This window comes from Rosa chinensis, chromosome 4 (assembly GCF_002994745.2).
Source record: "Rosa chinensis cultivar Old Blush chromosome 4, RchiOBHm-V2, whole genome shotgun sequence".
In the NCBI taxonomy this organism is placed as follows: Eukaryota; Viridiplantae; Streptophyta; class Magnoliopsida; order Rosales; family Rosaceae; genus Rosa; species Rosa chinensis.
The window spans coordinates 55,788,198-55,805,908 of record NC_037091.1 but is presented as its reverse complement, the minus strand read 5'-3'; the positions used below and the strand labels follow the sequence as shown (position 1 = coordinate 55,805,908).

General features: G+C 38.0%; 2 protein-coding genes and 2 long non-coding RNA genes across 5 annotated transcripts; all 4 read right to left on the bottom strand.

Moving 5' to 3' along the window:
* Positions 1-232: 232 nt before the first annotated feature.
* LOC112201101 lies at positions 233-1,441 on the bottom strand. Its single transcript, XR_002936587.2, has 3 exons — positions 1,098-1,441; positions 782-887; positions 233-698 (listed from the first exon to the last, which is right to left on the bottom strand). It is a non-coding gene; the product is annotated as an uncharacterized LOC112201101 (long non-coding RNA).
* A 5,771-nt stretch (positions 1,442-7,212) lies between these two features.
* On the bottom strand, positions 7,213-10,939 carry LOC112201100 (signal recognition particle subunit SRP72). The gene is made up of 6 exons (XM_024342117.2): positions 10,763-10,939; positions 10,532-10,668; positions 9,392-9,738; positions 8,938-9,034; positions 8,556-8,840; positions 7,213-8,426 (listed from the first exon to the last, which is right to left on the bottom strand). Exons 1-6 carry the CDS (start codon positions 10,887-10,889, stop codon positions 7,437-7,439), a joined length of 1,983 nt encoding a protein of 660 aa, XP_024197885.1. The 5' UTR covers positions 10,890-10,939; the 3' UTR covers positions 7,213-7,436.
* Positions 10,940-14,061: 3,122 nt separating this feature from the next.
* LOC112199603 lies at positions 14,062-14,439 on the bottom strand. The gene has a single exon (XM_024340591.1). The coding sequence runs from the start codon at positions 14,437-14,439 to the stop codon at positions 14,062-14,064; it is 378 nt and encodes a 125-aa protein (XP_024196359.1).
* Positions 14,440-15,374: 935 nt separating this feature from the next.
* On the bottom strand, positions 15,375-16,690 carry LOC121052594. 2 transcript variants are annotated; one of them, XR_005809563.1, is made up of 3 exons: positions 16,578-16,690; positions 15,758-15,827; positions 15,375-15,615 (listed from the first exon to the last, which is right to left on the bottom strand). It is a non-coding gene; the product is annotated as an uncharacterized LOC121052594 (long non-coding RNA). The 2 variants fall into 2 exon arrangements; XR_005809564.1 differs by having other exon boundaries at positions 15,375-15,560.
* Between the last annotated feature and the right edge of the window lie 1,021 nt (positions 16,691-17,711).

Below are 17,711 nucleotides of genomic sequence, written 5' to 3'. Positions count from 1 at the left end.
GTCAACAGTCTTTTTTCTGCGCGGGCGTGCCAATACCGTTCGGGTGCGGTCGTCGGGGGTGTCCCTTGACCTGACTTCTTTCAAGTGATTGTTGACGAGGAGAGCACCAACCTCGTCGCTGGGGTCTTTATGCCTCGTGGTGAGGACTTTGCTGAAGTTTCACTACTAGCAAAAATAGCTATACACACTGACAATCAGTGTGTATAAAACCTAATAGCTACTGAAATCTGTATGGGAAGCCCAATGGCTACCCTACACTCACAGATGCTACGTCTGTTCCATTTGGTGGGGTGGTTTTTGGTCTTCCCCCACTGATAAAAAAATCAGTGTGAGTTTTTTAGTGGGACCCATTAATACTACACATGACACAATTAAAATTATAATTAAAATTATAATTATATTTGATTCTTGACATCAGTGTGAATTGATGTATTTTCTACGGGGATCCATCTCTACACATATACAATTAAGGATATCATTTTAGCAATTTTGTTTTTCTTAATTTACTTTAAAGATTAATTAATATTATCACAATTAGTGATAATAATCTCCTAAGTCAAATCCCATGAGATAATATTCTTTTTTAGTCATAATTTCCAGATTTGTTCAGATCTGTTCTTCAGCAAGCATCATCCGCTTCATTGTCATCAGATCCCAGATCCATAGAGATCGATCTGAATCTAGTGTTTCTTTCATTCCTGCTAGTAAACAAACAATAGTAAGAAGTTACCAAATAAGTATAATATCAATTCAAAATGAGGTGATGAATTTATGCCTTTACCTGGAGATCTGGATCAATGAAGAACGAGCCACCATTCTGGCACCCAGTTGATTCAAGGTACAACCATCTCCTTCTTGAAAAATTTGGCTTCACCTGAAGGCCAAAGCTATGGAACCCAATGATTGATCAATGAGAAGACAAACAATTGAGACCAAAACACCAAAAAAATTGATTTTTACAAAAATGGCTACCAGAAGATAAGTTAAACCAAAACCCAGATTTCAAAACCGAAACTTTTCAAGCTTTTCATTCACAGCATAAACAAAGACACATCCATTATTTAAACAAAAGAGAAAGGGGTTTGAGAAATGAGTACCTCTTACATGAAAAGATTGTTGGGTGTGATGTTAAACCCATTAAGAGAGCTATTTTCGTCAGACCCAGAAGCCCTGGTGGCCAGCCGGCCATGCTTAGCCAGGCCAAAACGTTTTACTCTCTGTAAAACAGAACCAATCAATCAGCACCAAAAATTGAGCCAAAGAAAGTAGTGGAAGAAATGAAAAGGTGAGCTTCGACGATAAGAGACGGCAAGGAAGCGTAGAGGGATCGAGATCGCCATTGATGAAGCAGACAAGAGCTTGTGAAATTACTGCAAGCGTAGTTCATGAGAGACTCTTTTAAGAGTCTTGGAAAAAGCTATCCGATGATCAGAAGATAAGAAAAATTGTGGCGCTGTGGCTAAGGTAAGTAGGTTAAGTTATTTTATTGTTTTTTTTCTTTTCTTTTCTAACAAAGAACAGTGAAATTAGAGTAAACAACAGTAGTGAAATTATGCATCATCTTTTTCGAGATAAACATTTGTATTTAACTCTCACTCACACAGATAAGTGTATGACATACAAACACTACATACACAGATATATGTATGAGATAAACATTTATATTTTACTCTCACTCACACAGATAAGTGTGTGACATACTAACACTACATACACAGATATATGTGTAAGATAGTTATTGTCACAGATATATGTGGATCTACATTTTATTTAATATTGTATTAATACTTGTTGTACTATAAATAAATTGACATTTATACAGATATCCGTATGCATCTACGGTTTTGCATATATTGATAGAATTTTACATACTGATATCTATTAGTATTCTGAATCACACAGATTTTTGTATGTATGATCATGAATATATTTTCTATGGAGTCCATTTAAATTTATTGTTACGGATATCAGTACCACTTGATACTTCACACAGATATCTCTAGCTAGTAGAAATAAGTATATAAAAAATAACTTATTACTCACAAATATTTGTGTGTAGAACCTTAGTCACAGATATCTGTGAGTTTAAAATTAGTAAATTAATTATATTTTTGTTATTACTCACTAATATCTGTGTGTAAAACATTTATCACTGATATCTGTGAGTATAAAATTATTTAATAAATTATATTTTATTTATCACTCACAATTATCCGTGTGTAAAACCGTTCTCACAGATGTCAGTATCTGCTGATTGTGTAGGACACACGGATATCTGTGAGAAATTTTATGTCACACTGATTTCAGTAGGCAATAGTGTGAACATGTGCTTCTATAGGGTCCAGTTGATCAATTCACACTGATATCTGTATCTATAAGTCAAATCCCACGGATGTTTTATCAGTGTGAAAGTCAGTGTGTACAAAATCAGTGTGGGTTGCTCATTTTGCTAGTAGTGTTTCTTCTTGTAAATCACAATCGATACTCGACGTTGTAGATCGAGCAGAGCGAGAACCAATGGGAAGTAGAGAGAACTTGCTAAAGCGTGACTTTAGCTTGGCTGGGTTGCTAGGGCGTTACCCTTGCTTAGCTGGTTCTGTAACTGTTGTGGTCGCGGCACTACCGTCGGCTCCCGAGGAGACTAGGACCAAAGTACGTTGATAGAGGGTTTGGTGGCACTAATAGTCGGCTCCTGAGGATACTAGGACTTAGAGTGTGATCACCGATAAGAGAAAGAGAAGGAGAGGAGTTGCTCTTAGAGAGGTTGCTCTAGAGAGAACTTAGATCATCTTAGAGATGTTTGTTGTTGAATGAATTGGTTTTGTTCTTGGTCGCTGCACTACCGTCGGCTCTCGAGGAGACTAGGACCGAAGTACGTTGACAGAGGGTTTGGTGGCACTGAAAGTCGGCTCCTAAGGAGACTAGGACTTGGAGTGTGATCACCGGTAAGAGAAAGAGAAGGAGAGGAGTTTCTCTTAGAGAGGTTGCTCTAGAGAGAACTTAGATCATCTTAGAGATGTTTTGATGTGAATGAATTGGTTTTTCCTTTGTTCTCTTAGCCTCTATATATAGGCTTCCAAGCAACACTATTTGGCCTTCAAACAAATCATAATGGAGCACTTAATGGGATCATGATGGAGCACTTATGAGATTATGGAATTGTTAGGTTCAAGCACTTAAAACACTAATGGAATGTTAGGTTTATGCACTTAAAACACTAATGGAATGTTAGGTTTAAGCACTTTCTGCTCCTTTTTTGCTGCAGCTATATCTCCACCAAGAACTCAAAATGGGCCTTCGATTTCTTCATATCAAATGATCCATAATGAGTGTAGATCATTGTGGCAAATTTTCAGAGCTTTCTTTCATGTGGTTGGGCCGGAAATGCTGCTGGACCTCTTACAGGTCCAGTTTTCCAGTTTTGCTTCTGCAGAAAATTGGACTGATCTTTTGAAGGCCTTCCACTTCTATCTGGATCTTGCACTCTTCATAAGAAATGTTTCTAGGATGTCTAGAATGGATCTGCAGAGTTTTAGCCCATTTAGAGTTCATTTGGTCAGGCGGCCGCTCCTTCTGTTTAGCTCGGTTTCTCCTAGCCGAAGTAGGAAAATGTGCTAAAGTTGACTTTCCATTTCCATGCTTCCACAGTAGGCTTTATTTAGCCTCTAAATATATATTTCAAACTTGTCGACAATATATATAGCTTGAGCCACTGATATTGGCTCAATTTCTCCAAGACGTGCCTTGTCAGGCCAAAATGTTCATTTTGGGTCCAAACAAAATCTTTTGTAGAAAATTATCTGAATAGACGACACCCGATTCGAGAGCATGAAGGTGTACCTACATGTGCCAGAACGAGCATAATTAGCTATAATGAGCCACGCTCATTGTACCGCCAGAGGTACCGACTCCCACCAAGGGGATGACCTGCAAAGGCACGGCCAGGCAGGCTACCGCTTAAGCCCTGGACCGCCCCCAGATCACCGCTGACGCGCCGAGTCAAGATAGCATCAGAAGCTCCAGACGCTGGGAATCGAAGCACATCAGTCCCACATCGGAAACAAGAAGAAGATCAACCTCTTCCTCAACTATAAAAAGTTCTCTCCTCTCTCCTCATTAATTACGCAATTACTACTCATTTATTGTTATGCTGCGCATATACAGTGACTGACTTAGGCATCGGAGAAGTGAAGACCGCCCAGCGCGGTCTCCCTCGGACGCCCTGTCTATCGTGTTGCAGCAAACATGAGTCACCTAATCCTAGGAGTAGCGGTCCGCCCACCGGACCCGCATTAAGCAAGGAATCGACTACCGCCGGACTCGAGCATTAACAGAAGGTATATTCCATAATCAAAGGCTGTGTTATTGGTCTTTGTAGAGCAAGAGTAGTCATTGATCAGTTGGAGTGGGTTAAGTACCATGGTGTCATCGCAATACAAATAACAAGTAACACCTTGATTTTTACATACTTTTACCCAGCAAGTTGTTTTCCTTTCTATGGAAAATAAATACCAAAAAGCTCCAAGCACCTACAAGACAAATGTATTCACAAATTTCACTTATTCGTTATAATTGAAGTCATTATTAGATAGGATCTAATTTTCATTCTGCCTAAATTTAATATAATAACTTTCTTTCTGATCTAATATAGATTTATTACGTACACATGCCTAATGTTAGCTCATGTTTGTGTTGTTTAGTTCATTTATATTTAAGATGAAAAATTCTACAATGTGTTAACGTATGACATGCATACAATTGCCTTAAAAGTGATCAAATGAGTCCTCAAAATAGTAATATTAATCCTCAAAGTAATAACATGAGTCTTTAAAGTGGTAAATTTTTTTAGTTATCACATGAGTCCTCAAAATAGTAATATTAGTCCTCAAAGTGGTAACATGAGTCCTTAAAGTGGTAAATTTTCTTAGTTTACCATATGAGTCCTGAAAATAGTAATATTAGTCCTCAAAGTGATAACATGAATCCTTATAGGGGTAAAAATAGTTGATGTATGATAAATGTTAACATACCATAGATTTACCCATTTAAGATATACTCGTTAAGTGATTTGATCAATTGATTTCTACAGTAATTGGGAAATTAAAATTGCAAGTAACTTCAAATAGATCAATCGATCTCATGCATGCAGAGAAAGCATTATTTTTTTGAGAACTGGTTATATATGAAACTTACACGACTAGCAAGTAGAAAAAAGAAGAGATTAGCCCATGTAGCCTCAGAGAGGATATTGACAGAAGCCCTTGTAACATTTTTCAACAAGGAGCAGATTCGAATAACCCTTAGCCCGTATTGAAAGAGAAACACAGATTTGAGTGTCTGCGTTGCATCAAGAACCCTTGACTCATTTAATTTTGGAATGACGGCAAAAGCCAGTACCTGAAAACATGCAGATAGATGGATCGATCGGAGTAAGTGTTCTATGAGTCCAAAGCTTCTGTCGAATAAAAAAAAGCATGAAGTAGTTGTACACTCTGGCACTTAAATCGAAGTAAAGCGACTTTCAGAATTAACTTGGTTACCTGTGGGAGTGGAAGAATTACAAATATGTCGACTAGCGGGAAGAAAAGGTACGACAAGAAGAATTCCCATGCCCATTTACTCTTTGGTCCCAGTTTATGATCTTTTCGAAAGGATTTATGTTTTCGGATGATTTTTGGATATGAATGAGGAGTAACAATAGTACCATCGGGGAGGGCAGCAAAGAAATACTGACATATAGTATGAAACATAAAAAGAAATCAATGGCAGAACGCGAAGCAGTAGCTACGGTACTCACTGTTTTGTCCAATCTAAGGCACTTGTTCTCATCGTTGACGATAAGGATGTAAGAGAATAAAGGATCCAGAGCGAGAGCAATAAAGCAGAAAACAAGAAAGATGTAGTTAATTGTCTGAAGACAGTGCTCTTTGGGGCCAAGAATTCTAGTCTTGCAACCCAGAACTTCATAATAAGAACACACTGCTTTCAAAACAGGGTTATCATCTTTGCAATCAGCATAATTTGCTTCTATATCAAAAGTCGCCCGTATCCTGAATATAACAACCAATTCTAGTTATTAGTTCCAGACATTAATCAGTAACTAAAACAAAAGGCACAAACTAAAAGATGGAATATATGATTTTATGGATACACTAAAAACCTTGGAATAACTCTAGCAAACCAGGATTAGTTAGGCCCTACTTAAACAGTTATCGCGATGAGATCCAATGGAGTGCTTCGATCATAAACTATAACATTTGAGAGTGCAAGCATATATGATCTATCAATGATTTCCTATATATCTTCACATGCATAGTGATCCTCTTACCGTGCCATCTGACTATTACTCCTATAGCTCATTGTCGCAATCACAAAAGGAAAGAAAAACACTGCTTTTGAACGTACAGAGCTAGCAAATTCAGCCAGAAGAAGAAAATCTGGCGCAAGCAGTTGAAAGCTAGGTGACTGCTCTTTCAAGTGAAAGAAATGAAGGCATATATATATATATATATATATAGTTGAAAGCTAGGTGACTGCTCTTTCAAGTGAAAGAAATGAAGGCATATATATATATTACGTACTAGCTAGCTAGCTTAGTTGGGAACACTGGGACGAAACGAAGTCAAGGGAGCTATCGATCTTCAAATATATTCGCATGTATTTTTTTTATTCCTCATGAGCAAATCGTGGCTCCTTATACAACTTAACGTATTGATCCTGTCCACACCTTTCCAAACGTCTCTCCTCAACAACAAGAAAAAAATAATGATTGATAGCTAGCTAATTGTATGTTGTTTTCCCAGCAGCAATTAAGAACCCTAATTCTATATGTGAGGAGCAGAGGAGGTCAACCAATTAATCTCTCATATAGTCCCACAACATGGTACTGTCTGCTGTTAATTAGCTAGTTTAAGTAGCAAATTATATATGTTTTGCTTCCTCGAAATTAAACGAAAAAAGAAAAAAAAAAGATACATGAATGGCGCAGATTGTTTGCAGATCAGATCAAATGCATTGAAATGGTCCAAGCCCTGGCCCCTAGGAAAAGTAGAGAGCACGTAATTTTTGCATCACATGGTAAAACCAGCGGCATGACTAAACAGTGTAACAAAAATCACGGAATATATAAAATTTTCACTTGATTATTCTTCATAACGTGGAGATCTCAAGGACGCAAGCATCAAAGAGAAATCCTCTCAGACAAGGCATCAATTAAGCATCAAACTGCCTATCACTATAACAGCTCCATTTCACAAGTAAACAGTACGAAAACTTTTCAGTTTTGATTGTCTTGAATCAAAAGTGAGTAGCAAAAGCCCGAAGATTAACTGCAAAATCTCTCAGCTTGTACCCTAGAGCACTAAAATTTAAGTATATAAAATTCTGCAACATTTCGGAAAAATCAACCAAAAGAAATAAGACCTAGATCCTTTAAACTAGTTCCTGGACTTTTTTCTTGACTTGGATGAAGTCTTCGATGGCTCTGCAACTGAATTCTGTGAGGCTCCTTTTGAAGTGGCTGCTTGGTTTGATTTTGCATTGCTGGAAGTGGCACCAGCTTCATGTTTGTCTCTAGCTACAGAACCCTGAGAGCCTCGTACTTGAGCAGCTGCTCTCTTATCCTTTCTCTTAGGCCTATAACTTGATCTTTCTCTCTTGGGAAGCCACCTTTCTGGATCCGGTGGGGGCCCGGGGTTCGCAGGGTCAAACCCTTTAGGATATCTTGGCTTTCTCTTTCTCTTTTTCTTTGCCTTTGACTTGCTCTTCCCCTCATATGTCTCGGCGACCTTAACTTGAGAAATACCCTCTTCATGTTTGGCACCAGAAGTCTTCTCTAGATTATCCACATTGATCCCCTTCAAACCTGGTAATGGTTTCAGCTTCTGCTCATAAGCTTCTGCCTTCTTAACATCCACTCGAGCAACTGTAGTTACAAGCCCAACCAATGCTTCCACACTTCCATGGCTTTTCACAAGCTCCTCATATAGACGAGAAGCTTCCTCTTCTCGTCCATGCCTCAGCTTGAAGGAAGCAGCCTCTTGCATCAAAACATTGAGCTTGTTGTCCTCGGTCATGGAATTTGACCACCAGTTTATTGTAGCGTCAAGCACAGCAGCGGCGCCATCAATGTCGCCAGCACGCTCTTTAAGAGACACAAGAGTAGCAACAGTAGCAGGCATGTGCTGGATATCAGGTATCTTAGAAAGGGACTCCGCGGCAATATGAGGGTGGCTGGCAGCAGCAGCAACCTGTGCCCTTGCTAAGAGAAAAACCTTGGACTTTTCAGGGAACTTCTCGGAAACCTGGGCTAAAACTTCTTCAGCTTTTCCAGCCTTGTTTTCTCTTACAAAAAGTGCGGCCTGTAGTAGAACAGGCATCACACTCTCGGGAAACATGTCTGGAAGTGCAGCAACAAGTTCTCGAGCCTGTCAATTTTCAGCAATAAGTAGAGATTAGCAAGGGAAGTGGAACACCCACAGTGACTTAAATCTGTGATGTATTTATAGAAAACTACTTGAAAGAAAAGGTAAGATATAAAGAGAAAAGAGACAGACCTGATCCATCTTATTTGCATGGAGAAGTAAGAGGACCCGAGTCACATATATTGACTCTTTTTGTTTTGGTGAAAGCTTCGAGTCTAGTTTAGCAGTAAGGTGGAAGCTTTGCTTGTCGTTCTTCTGTTTTAATCGATCAAGTTTCTTTAGGCCATCAGAAACATCTTTTGGAATTCTCAAAGCTATTAGGTTGTTGACTGCCACTGCAAGTGATAACTCATCTCCCACATCCGATTTAATGATGTGCGTGTAGGCCTCAAGGGCCTCTTGTCTGTGCCCAAGGAACTGTTGAATGAAGCTTATTTACATTAGTCGCTAATGGATTGCCAACATGGCAAAAGAACTGAAAATAAGCAGAAACATTAATTTAACATCACAGTACCTGCTGAACATAGGCCAACTGGACAGCTATTGGCGCCAATTCAGTTTCTATCTCATCCTCGGGTGCACCATCTTCCAGCAATGCTTCACGGCCGGTTCTAAGAAAACCAATTGAATTTCTCTCATCAGCTCATTCTGACTCACAGAAGAGTCTTTATAATACTCAAGGTTGTATAAACAGTAAAATACAAATTAGAAAAACAGTTGATGAGAAAGAAAATAATTCATAGTTTAACATATAACGGGAACTTATAAAGCGCTTAATGGGGAAATAACAGATCCACAAAGAGAACCTTAAGCAGTCATGAGGCTTGATTGAGTTAATTCCCTTAACGGATCCACAAATAATTCCCTGGTATACTGTTCTAGGCTAAATCTTTCTCTCAAGAAATGCTCTGTATAAAGGTTCAGTCCAACCAAATATCAGGCAGTATAAAAGTTCAGTAGCATCTTACGTTCTGGCTAGCAACAGGAACTGCTCTGCATCAGTGTACTTATTGCTTTCAATCAAAGAACAGGCAGTGTTGAATGCAAGCTCAAAACTACTCTTTGCTTTACCCCTGAGTGCTTCAACTTGTACTTCAGAAGCCCTCCCAGCAGCAACCAAGCTAGCTACATAATTTGTATCTAATAAGTCAACTTTGGACTTTTGAAGCTTCTGATATATGTCGATACAAGCATCAAACTTTCCCAAGCGAAATAAGATCTGGGCTTCTAATAGCATTGCTGCAGGAGTTGTCTCTTGGCTTTTCAGGGATTTAAGAGCTTCATCTAACTCGTTTTCTCTGTATAAGCAGTATGCCTATTTAGGAATAGAAAGAGTAAATTAGGAGTAGAAAAAGTAGAAAAGAATATCACTGAGAAACGTTCATGCATGTATTTTAAGCATTATACAAAACTCAACCCACATTTGACCGTCCCTCTCTGGGCCTGAAGGAGGGAGAAGTTCATGGGCCATAAGATTTCTATTCATGAAGGATCAAAACGATTAAAATATGGGATGCATCATCTCAGGCTCAGATCAAAATAATCACTTCTCAAATAAAAGACAATTACTGTAACTCAAACACAGAAGCAATAAGAAACAAATATAAAGGACAGCTATCATCATCGTTGGCGTTACAAGTTGAACAAATTCATTTCGTAGAAATAACTGTGGTTCATCCATAACTAGAAAGTACAAGCAAACGAAAAGACTCATATGCCAATTCTCTTCAGATACATTTCAATCCCCAAGCCGATCAAACAACAAAGTATCTGCTACTCTCTCCAAGAAAAATCATTACATCTATTCAATTCAACCAAACAAAGCGGCACTCCCACATCACGATATTACTTTGCTTATTACCTAAACACTTCTCATTACTTGCAGTCATTCTGTAAGCAAATGTGAATTCTAACTCCCTAACCAAACCTAGCCACACACATATATGTAAACTCACAATTAGCAACAAGTTTCTATCATATCACCCGAACCGAAAATGTAATTAACCTATGTAAGCAAATGTAATTATTCACAATGCAGCCACAATTTTTCAATAATGAACCAAAAATTACACAAAATTTACTGCAAAGAACAGGCGGATTTTACAAACCTTGAAGAAGCTGAAATCCAGAGCAGGATTCTTGCAAGATCGAATCACGGAAAGCGCCTCTTTGGTCTTATCGTCCTTGATCAAGCCAACGACCTTGCACTTAATCGCGTCCTCGTCTCCAGGAGCAATCGACAGAACTGCGATTAGGTTTTCGGAAAAACTAGAAATCAAAATCACGAAACGCAGTCGGAAATTTCAGAAATTCGAGAATTAAAGGGGTTGAAAATGGACCTTGATCTGCGACTTTGACCGCTTTCTCGAACTCCAGTTGCTCGATGTGGCCGTTGAGAGCGGCGAAGAGATCCTCCATGGGCGGCGGAGGAGGCTTCTGCTGCTTGTCTTTGAGCTTGGGAGCCATGGCGTCGGGTCTGATAGGTTTCGGCTGAGTCTGGGTCTGGGTCGAGTCTATAACGCTGGTCCTTGCAGTTGAGGATTTTGGCGGGTCGGGTATGGCCCGGTTAAGCCCTGCTGACAAAATGAAGTGAGGGTTGTGGTTTTATTGGTTTGAAGTAGGCCCAATGTGAGGCCACTGTCTTGAAACAAAACAGGCCCGTGGATATAGAGAGCAGCAAAAATTGCTTTGAATATCCGAAACAAAGGAAAATTCTACTATGCAATCGGAGTATGCTATGCTCCAGATTTTTGAACGGTTAGATTTTTACTCACACAGACTCAAGACGTGTTGCTTTCCCCAAATCTCAGGGGTAGAGGTGAGATCCCTCCCCACCGCCTTTGCTTTGGTATTTGAATAATTGACGTACATACATAAAAGGGACTCGTTTACGATTGCTTCTTAAAGAGTGGTTTGCGATATAGCTAGCACTTGTGACAGTGCTCCTTCACTCCTAGATTCACCATATGACTAGTCCTAAGTCCCGAGTCCCTTCGAGGTAAAGGGAGTCAATGCTGCCCACACCAATCCCCCAACAACAACACGTAAAGAAATCATATTCCTTATAGTATGCATGCCGCAAATTTCACACAAGACAAAGAGACATACAAAATATGAATGATAAATACATAAATAGAGAATTAGAGATCGACTTGGTACCTAATGAAGTTATGAGAATGCTGTAAAGCCGAAGTATATATAATACGGTATACCTTCTCTATGATGTTTACCATCTTTGTATAACAATTGTCATCTGCGAGAATAGACGGAGGGTTTATATTCTACTCTAAGAGCAAGTTCACCGGACATCCTATTGCCCGGGCACCACGTCAAAAGCAGCAGCTGGTGACCCATTTTGATCCTATTCATGATTCCACCGGTGTTGGGGCAAAACCACAGTGGGAGGCCTAGGTCACGAACTTGGGTAGGAGGCTGACTGAGCCAGTGACCCAGGATGCCAGCCTGGCCCAAAACGAAGCAGCTCGGGGAGACGCGCCGTGGGGGGGGGGGGGGGGAGTGAAAGTCAGTTTCTTGCCTTCTAGCAACGACAGAAGCGGCAGGCGCGTTGCTTTCTTTTTTTTGTCGTTTTGTGGATCTGTGCGGCGACGTGGCGTGTAGCCGTTGGTGACCCTGTGCAAATTTGAATGCAACGATCCACAGATCTGGACCGTTACTTATGATTATGAAATGGATCTGACGGCTGGAGATTGCAGAGGTTAAAAAAAAATACCGTTAGATTACAACGGTGGCAAAAAAAAATTAAACCAAAATTTTCTATAAATACCTTACCTCCTATTTTACTTCTCACGCCAAAAAAATCATCTTTCTTCCTCAAAATTTTTTGTTCCTTCTCCTCATAGCTTTCATACTCTACAATTTTTTGATTCTAATATGAGTGTACGAGGCAATACGATTGTCCAACCAGTATCAGATCCAAGTATTGACCGGACACGTTGGCAAACTACCGAAGACATTCAATTGTGCAAGTCTTGGAGGGCTGTTAGCCAAGATCCGTCAAAGGGTACGGAACGAAGAAAAGATGATCTATGGATAGAGGTACGCCAACACTATGCCGAACATTGGGATGGATATGTCCGATCATTGCAAGCTTTTCAAGGGAGGTGGAAAACCTTGAAAGTCAAACTTTATGCTTGGTATTGTGCATTAAGGCAAGCGAAAAGTTGGTACAAGAGTGGTGCGAATATGATTGATGAGGTATGAATTTGTAGTGTAACACGAATATTAATTTTTATCATTCTTTTAGTGTATATTAAAATTTAATTAGTTGATACTTTTTATTTTAAATTATTAGTTGAAATATTTGGTTGATAATTATACTTTAAATTATTAGTTGATATATTAAAATTTAGTTGATAATTATACTTCAAATTAGTACTTCATAATCATACTTTAGACTTCATTTTATTTAAATTATACATTATACTCACCTTATACTTAAATAGTTAATACATTGTACCTCGTTTATATTTGTACTAATAGATTTATACTTTTTTGTTTAAATTAAATAGCGACGTCAAGCACAAGATTTGTGGAGAGCTGCGATGACCAAATCGAAAGGAAAACCAAAAAAAGGTGATTTCATTAGTTTAGAATGTTACGAGATTTTTAAGGGGCCGGGTTTCAACAATTTGATGACATTCCAAACCATTCCTCTTCGGCTGGAGGAACCTCCAGGGGAGGAACTGAACGGATGCACACACAACAATTAGTTCCTGATTCTCATGTCCAGTTGGACATAGATGCAGATGAGGTAAACGCCGATGCAACTCCCAATCCTTCGGTGAGGCCTCAAGGAAAGAAGACTGTCAAAGAAGCTCTTTGGAAAGGAAAGAAAGCATCTAATGATTCCAGTCCTTTGATAGCCGATGTGGAGACTATAGCAACCAACCAAACATCAATGCTGTCTGCCAAGGAGAAACGTGATAAGGAATATGCTTGACATCTCCGTGACCAACAACAACGAGATTATATACGCTTGCAATTGGATATTCAAGAGAGGGAATTCAAAAATCAAGAGAGGGAAGAGCGTATTATGGAGATGGACACAAGTAAGATGACGTCAACCAAAAAGAATTACTGAAAAAGAAAACAAAAAAAAATTGCGGAGAAAGAAGCTGAAGATGCAACCCGTGGATCTAACATCCCACAACCACCATTCACCGGTGGATATTATCTACAACCTCCTTTTGTCGGTGGCTATCCACAACCTCCTTTCCCCGGTGGGTATTTTCCACAATCTCCTTTCCCCTGGTGGCTTCCCACAACCACCATTCACCAGTGGTGTCCCTTCCCTACCTTTCTCTTCGGGTGAATCTACCAACCCCAACCATATGGATGACCCGACAAATACAAATTGGATTCCTAATGAAGATGAGGATTAGGAAAATTAGGGAGTTATATATTTTAAATAATTGTATTGTTATGATTCTAATGCTTGGTTTTTCACTTATGTAATATCAGATTGATGAAATGAAAATTTATTTGAATAATACCCTTACAAATGAAAAGCTAAATGAAACCACACAAACATAATTAAAAACATAAAAACTAAAGTAGAAACCACACAAACATAATTAAAAACATAAAAACTAATAGAAAACACACACAAATAGCAGATCTAGATACTCCTATTGCCTTGAAATTCCCAAAAATGTTGAATGAGGTCTTCCTGAAGGTTGGAGTGACTGTGCTTAGATCTAATTTGTTGGTAGCGGTCCATGAATCCGTTCATATGATGAGCATCTCTACCAACATGATCAAAGTCTCTACCCGTTGGTCCCTCCCATACCTCAGCAATCCTGGGCCTCATATTGTTATCCTCCTCATCATTGGACTCCAACTCATCATCGCTGTCTTCAAGTCGTTCATTTTCTACAATCATGTTGTGTAATATAATACACGTCAACATAATGTATCGAAGGTCCTCTTTATGCCACCCACGAGTAGCTCCTCTAACAATACCAAACCGTGACTGCACTACAACAATGATAGTCATTTCCAAGGGTGGACTTTGGTCGAAAAAGGCACTTTCCCCGTCGGAAAAAGCTATTTCCGACAGCTAGGTGCCCTCGGTGGTCCTCGGAAAAAATATCATCGGAAATAGTCTTTTTGCGACCAACCCTCGGAAAAAGATATATTTCCGACAGCCGGATGTGGTCGTAAATAATTTTTCGGCGGTCGGAAATTGTTACTCCTCAACGACGACAAATTGTATTTCCGACAAAAGATGTTTGTTGGAAATAATTCGTTGCTTGTAGGAAAAAATTGGTTGCTAGCCAATCCATTTTTTTCCAAGGACTTATTTCTAACGAATAGGGGTGGTCGGAAAAAACTATTTCCGATAAGAATATTTAATTCCGATGACTAGTTGGCATCGAAAATGAATAAGTTTCGAGGGTCATATTTTCCTCGGAAATTGATATTTTCTGTCGGAAAAATATAATCTAATATTTCCGAGAATGATATTGTAGTCGGAAAAAGTGGTCGGAAATGTTTTTCACGAGATTTATTCGTTGAAATTTGTCAGGAATTTTTTTTTCCTCCCACTCAATTTAATTGTCAATTAACCTGATCGGAAGAGGTAGATGAATCAAGATAATTTTTTTATTAAACACAAGGAGACAATTAAATCTTCATAAAAAAAATTGCATTAGATGAAACATAGTTAATCATTCATACATGTTCAGATAAAGATAAATATTCAATATCTGGTCTTTATAATATAATCATTCTTAAGCAAGGAAGCTAACAATATATCTAATAAAAGTCCTCATTAGAGTTTGCATCATACTCATCAGCAACATCTTCATCACCATCTTCATCAGTACCATCTTCATCATGGTGTGCACTTGAATCTGTTGCAATATTGTCCTATTGTAAAAGAAAAACAAAGAAGTTAGAATGCAAAATAAGAGCTAAAACATGCAGTAAATAGCATAAAATAACAACATATAAAAATATTTGAAAGATATAAATAGTACCACAGAATGTGAGAATTAAACCACATACTTTGCATGGACATATTATCATGTCATCCTCTACCCACTTATCATGGCTATATGCATAATCAAGAAACTCTGTAACTCCTTGATCATACTTTGGGTCTGATCTACTTAACTGCATCCAAGATTTATCAATCACCATCTCCTCTCAATTTATGCTGCCGATAAATCTATGGTAATGATAAAACAAGCATTTTCATCAACACCAAATGAAGAGAATTAAATTCATAACTAAATGTAGAAATTTTTTTTTGAAGTGATTCCTATTCCATATGATTCTTTAAGTTGTCTATTTAATTTGAGCATATGTACCTAATTTTGCTTTTGCTTGCTGCACCGCACCAAAAGAACAAATCAACAACGAATCCGACTTCACTTCACTCTGTACATATCCAAAAAAAAAAATGTGTAAGAAATAGTCTGAGAAAACATACAAGCTAGCATTACAAAAACCTGGTGCTTCGGAGGAAATTAGGAAATTCAAAACATTATAAAAGTCAGAATAAGCTCATATGTGTGTAGTGTGTACGTTTGTATTTAGATATACCTTGACCATTGAATCAATCCAATTCATTATTCTACACCAGCACATGTATATGAGAAAATCAAGCTTTTTGAAATCTCTAGAATGCTTATTCATATATCATTGGATGGCAGATTAACAATAAGCATCACAATTACATAATTGCAATCAATCTGAAGCCTTAGGAGATCCTCTCCACTATGAACCATTGGACCATCCAATTTGATTGACCTAACTCCGTTGACCATGAGCATATTGCTGCGACATTGTTAATGACTATTGACCCAAAGTAAAAATTAAATAAATATAGAGGGAACCAGTTCAAACTAAAATATAAAATTACACAACCTTCTAACTCTTGTTTGATAACAGGTCCAGAACAATCAATTGTTGTTCCTATACTACAATTCAATTAGCTGTAAACCACATATATCGATTAAAATAAAATGGAGAGCTCCACATAAATTGAAAGTGGAATGCAAATAGTCAAGCCTACCTGATCGAACCGGAACGAGATGCGTTGCTGCCCTCAAGAACAAATTAGACATATCAGTTGGTTTCTATGGTTCACTATGAAAACTAATAGAGAGAAAGGAGAGATGGACAAACCTTTAATCGTCACCCAATCAATCAAAAAGCTTCTCAACTTTTCAATTCTTCATTGCCGTAGTGAGAGAGGAGGAAGAAAGATGTGCTTTTAGGGTTTGAGAAACAAATGCGTAGCAAATGAAGTTTTATTCTTTTTAATTATTTAGACGAACTAAACATAAGGAGAAATAAGGATTTTTTTCCTTCTTTGGTGAGATAATTAAGACTCCTTATTAGGGTATGTATAAATGCATAGGCGAGAGAAAGGATAGGAGGGAATTTTTTTCCTCCTTAGGCGGGAAGTTATTTTGTTTTTTGTTTTGTTTTTAATCAATTTTCATGGAACTTATATATAAATGCATATGTGTTGGATACTCAGATATAAGTTTCCTAAGCAGGCCTTTCATATATAAACTTTTGTTTGAGTGGAAATTCAAATTTAAAGTGGTTAATTAGTTATGTTTACTAAAATCATAGTTGTCATTGTTTTCTTACAAAAAAAAAAAAAAATCTTTTCCACATATTACTTTGGCCTAGAAACTAGATAATCTTGACTTGAGTTTTATTGAATTAATCATAGGGTTCATTTTTGTGACGTTTCTGTCAGACTATGTAGATCAACATCTTTATTAATTCTAATATAAGATCGACCAATGAAAAATATTTCATGACATTCTTGATAAATAAGTATGTACTTGCTAGCATTTTCAAAAAAAAAAAAATGTACTCGCTCGCTAGTATTCTATTTTTTCTCGTCTAGCTATTCTATATAATTGTATATATATGATCAATCAATGTCTACTGTATACGAATGCATATATGTGTGGAGGGACAGTCGTACTATATATGTAGTATGTATGTGATCAATAATGAATAGTACTATGTAACAGTATAGTGTGTGTGTGGACAAGCACACATGATCGATCGACAATGAATTGTGTGTGTGTGTGTGTAGGAGTCTTTCACTAACAGATATTTTTTTGGCCATTTTAAGAGATCTCTTGTGAGACCCAATTTTCGATTACATATCTCGACATCTCCACTATTCAATTTTAGGTTTTCATGAGTAGATCACTTATACAAGTTTTCAGCACAATTGATGATTGTTAATGTAGTCATAATCATGATTTACTATTAAGGTTTAGGGTTTTAGGG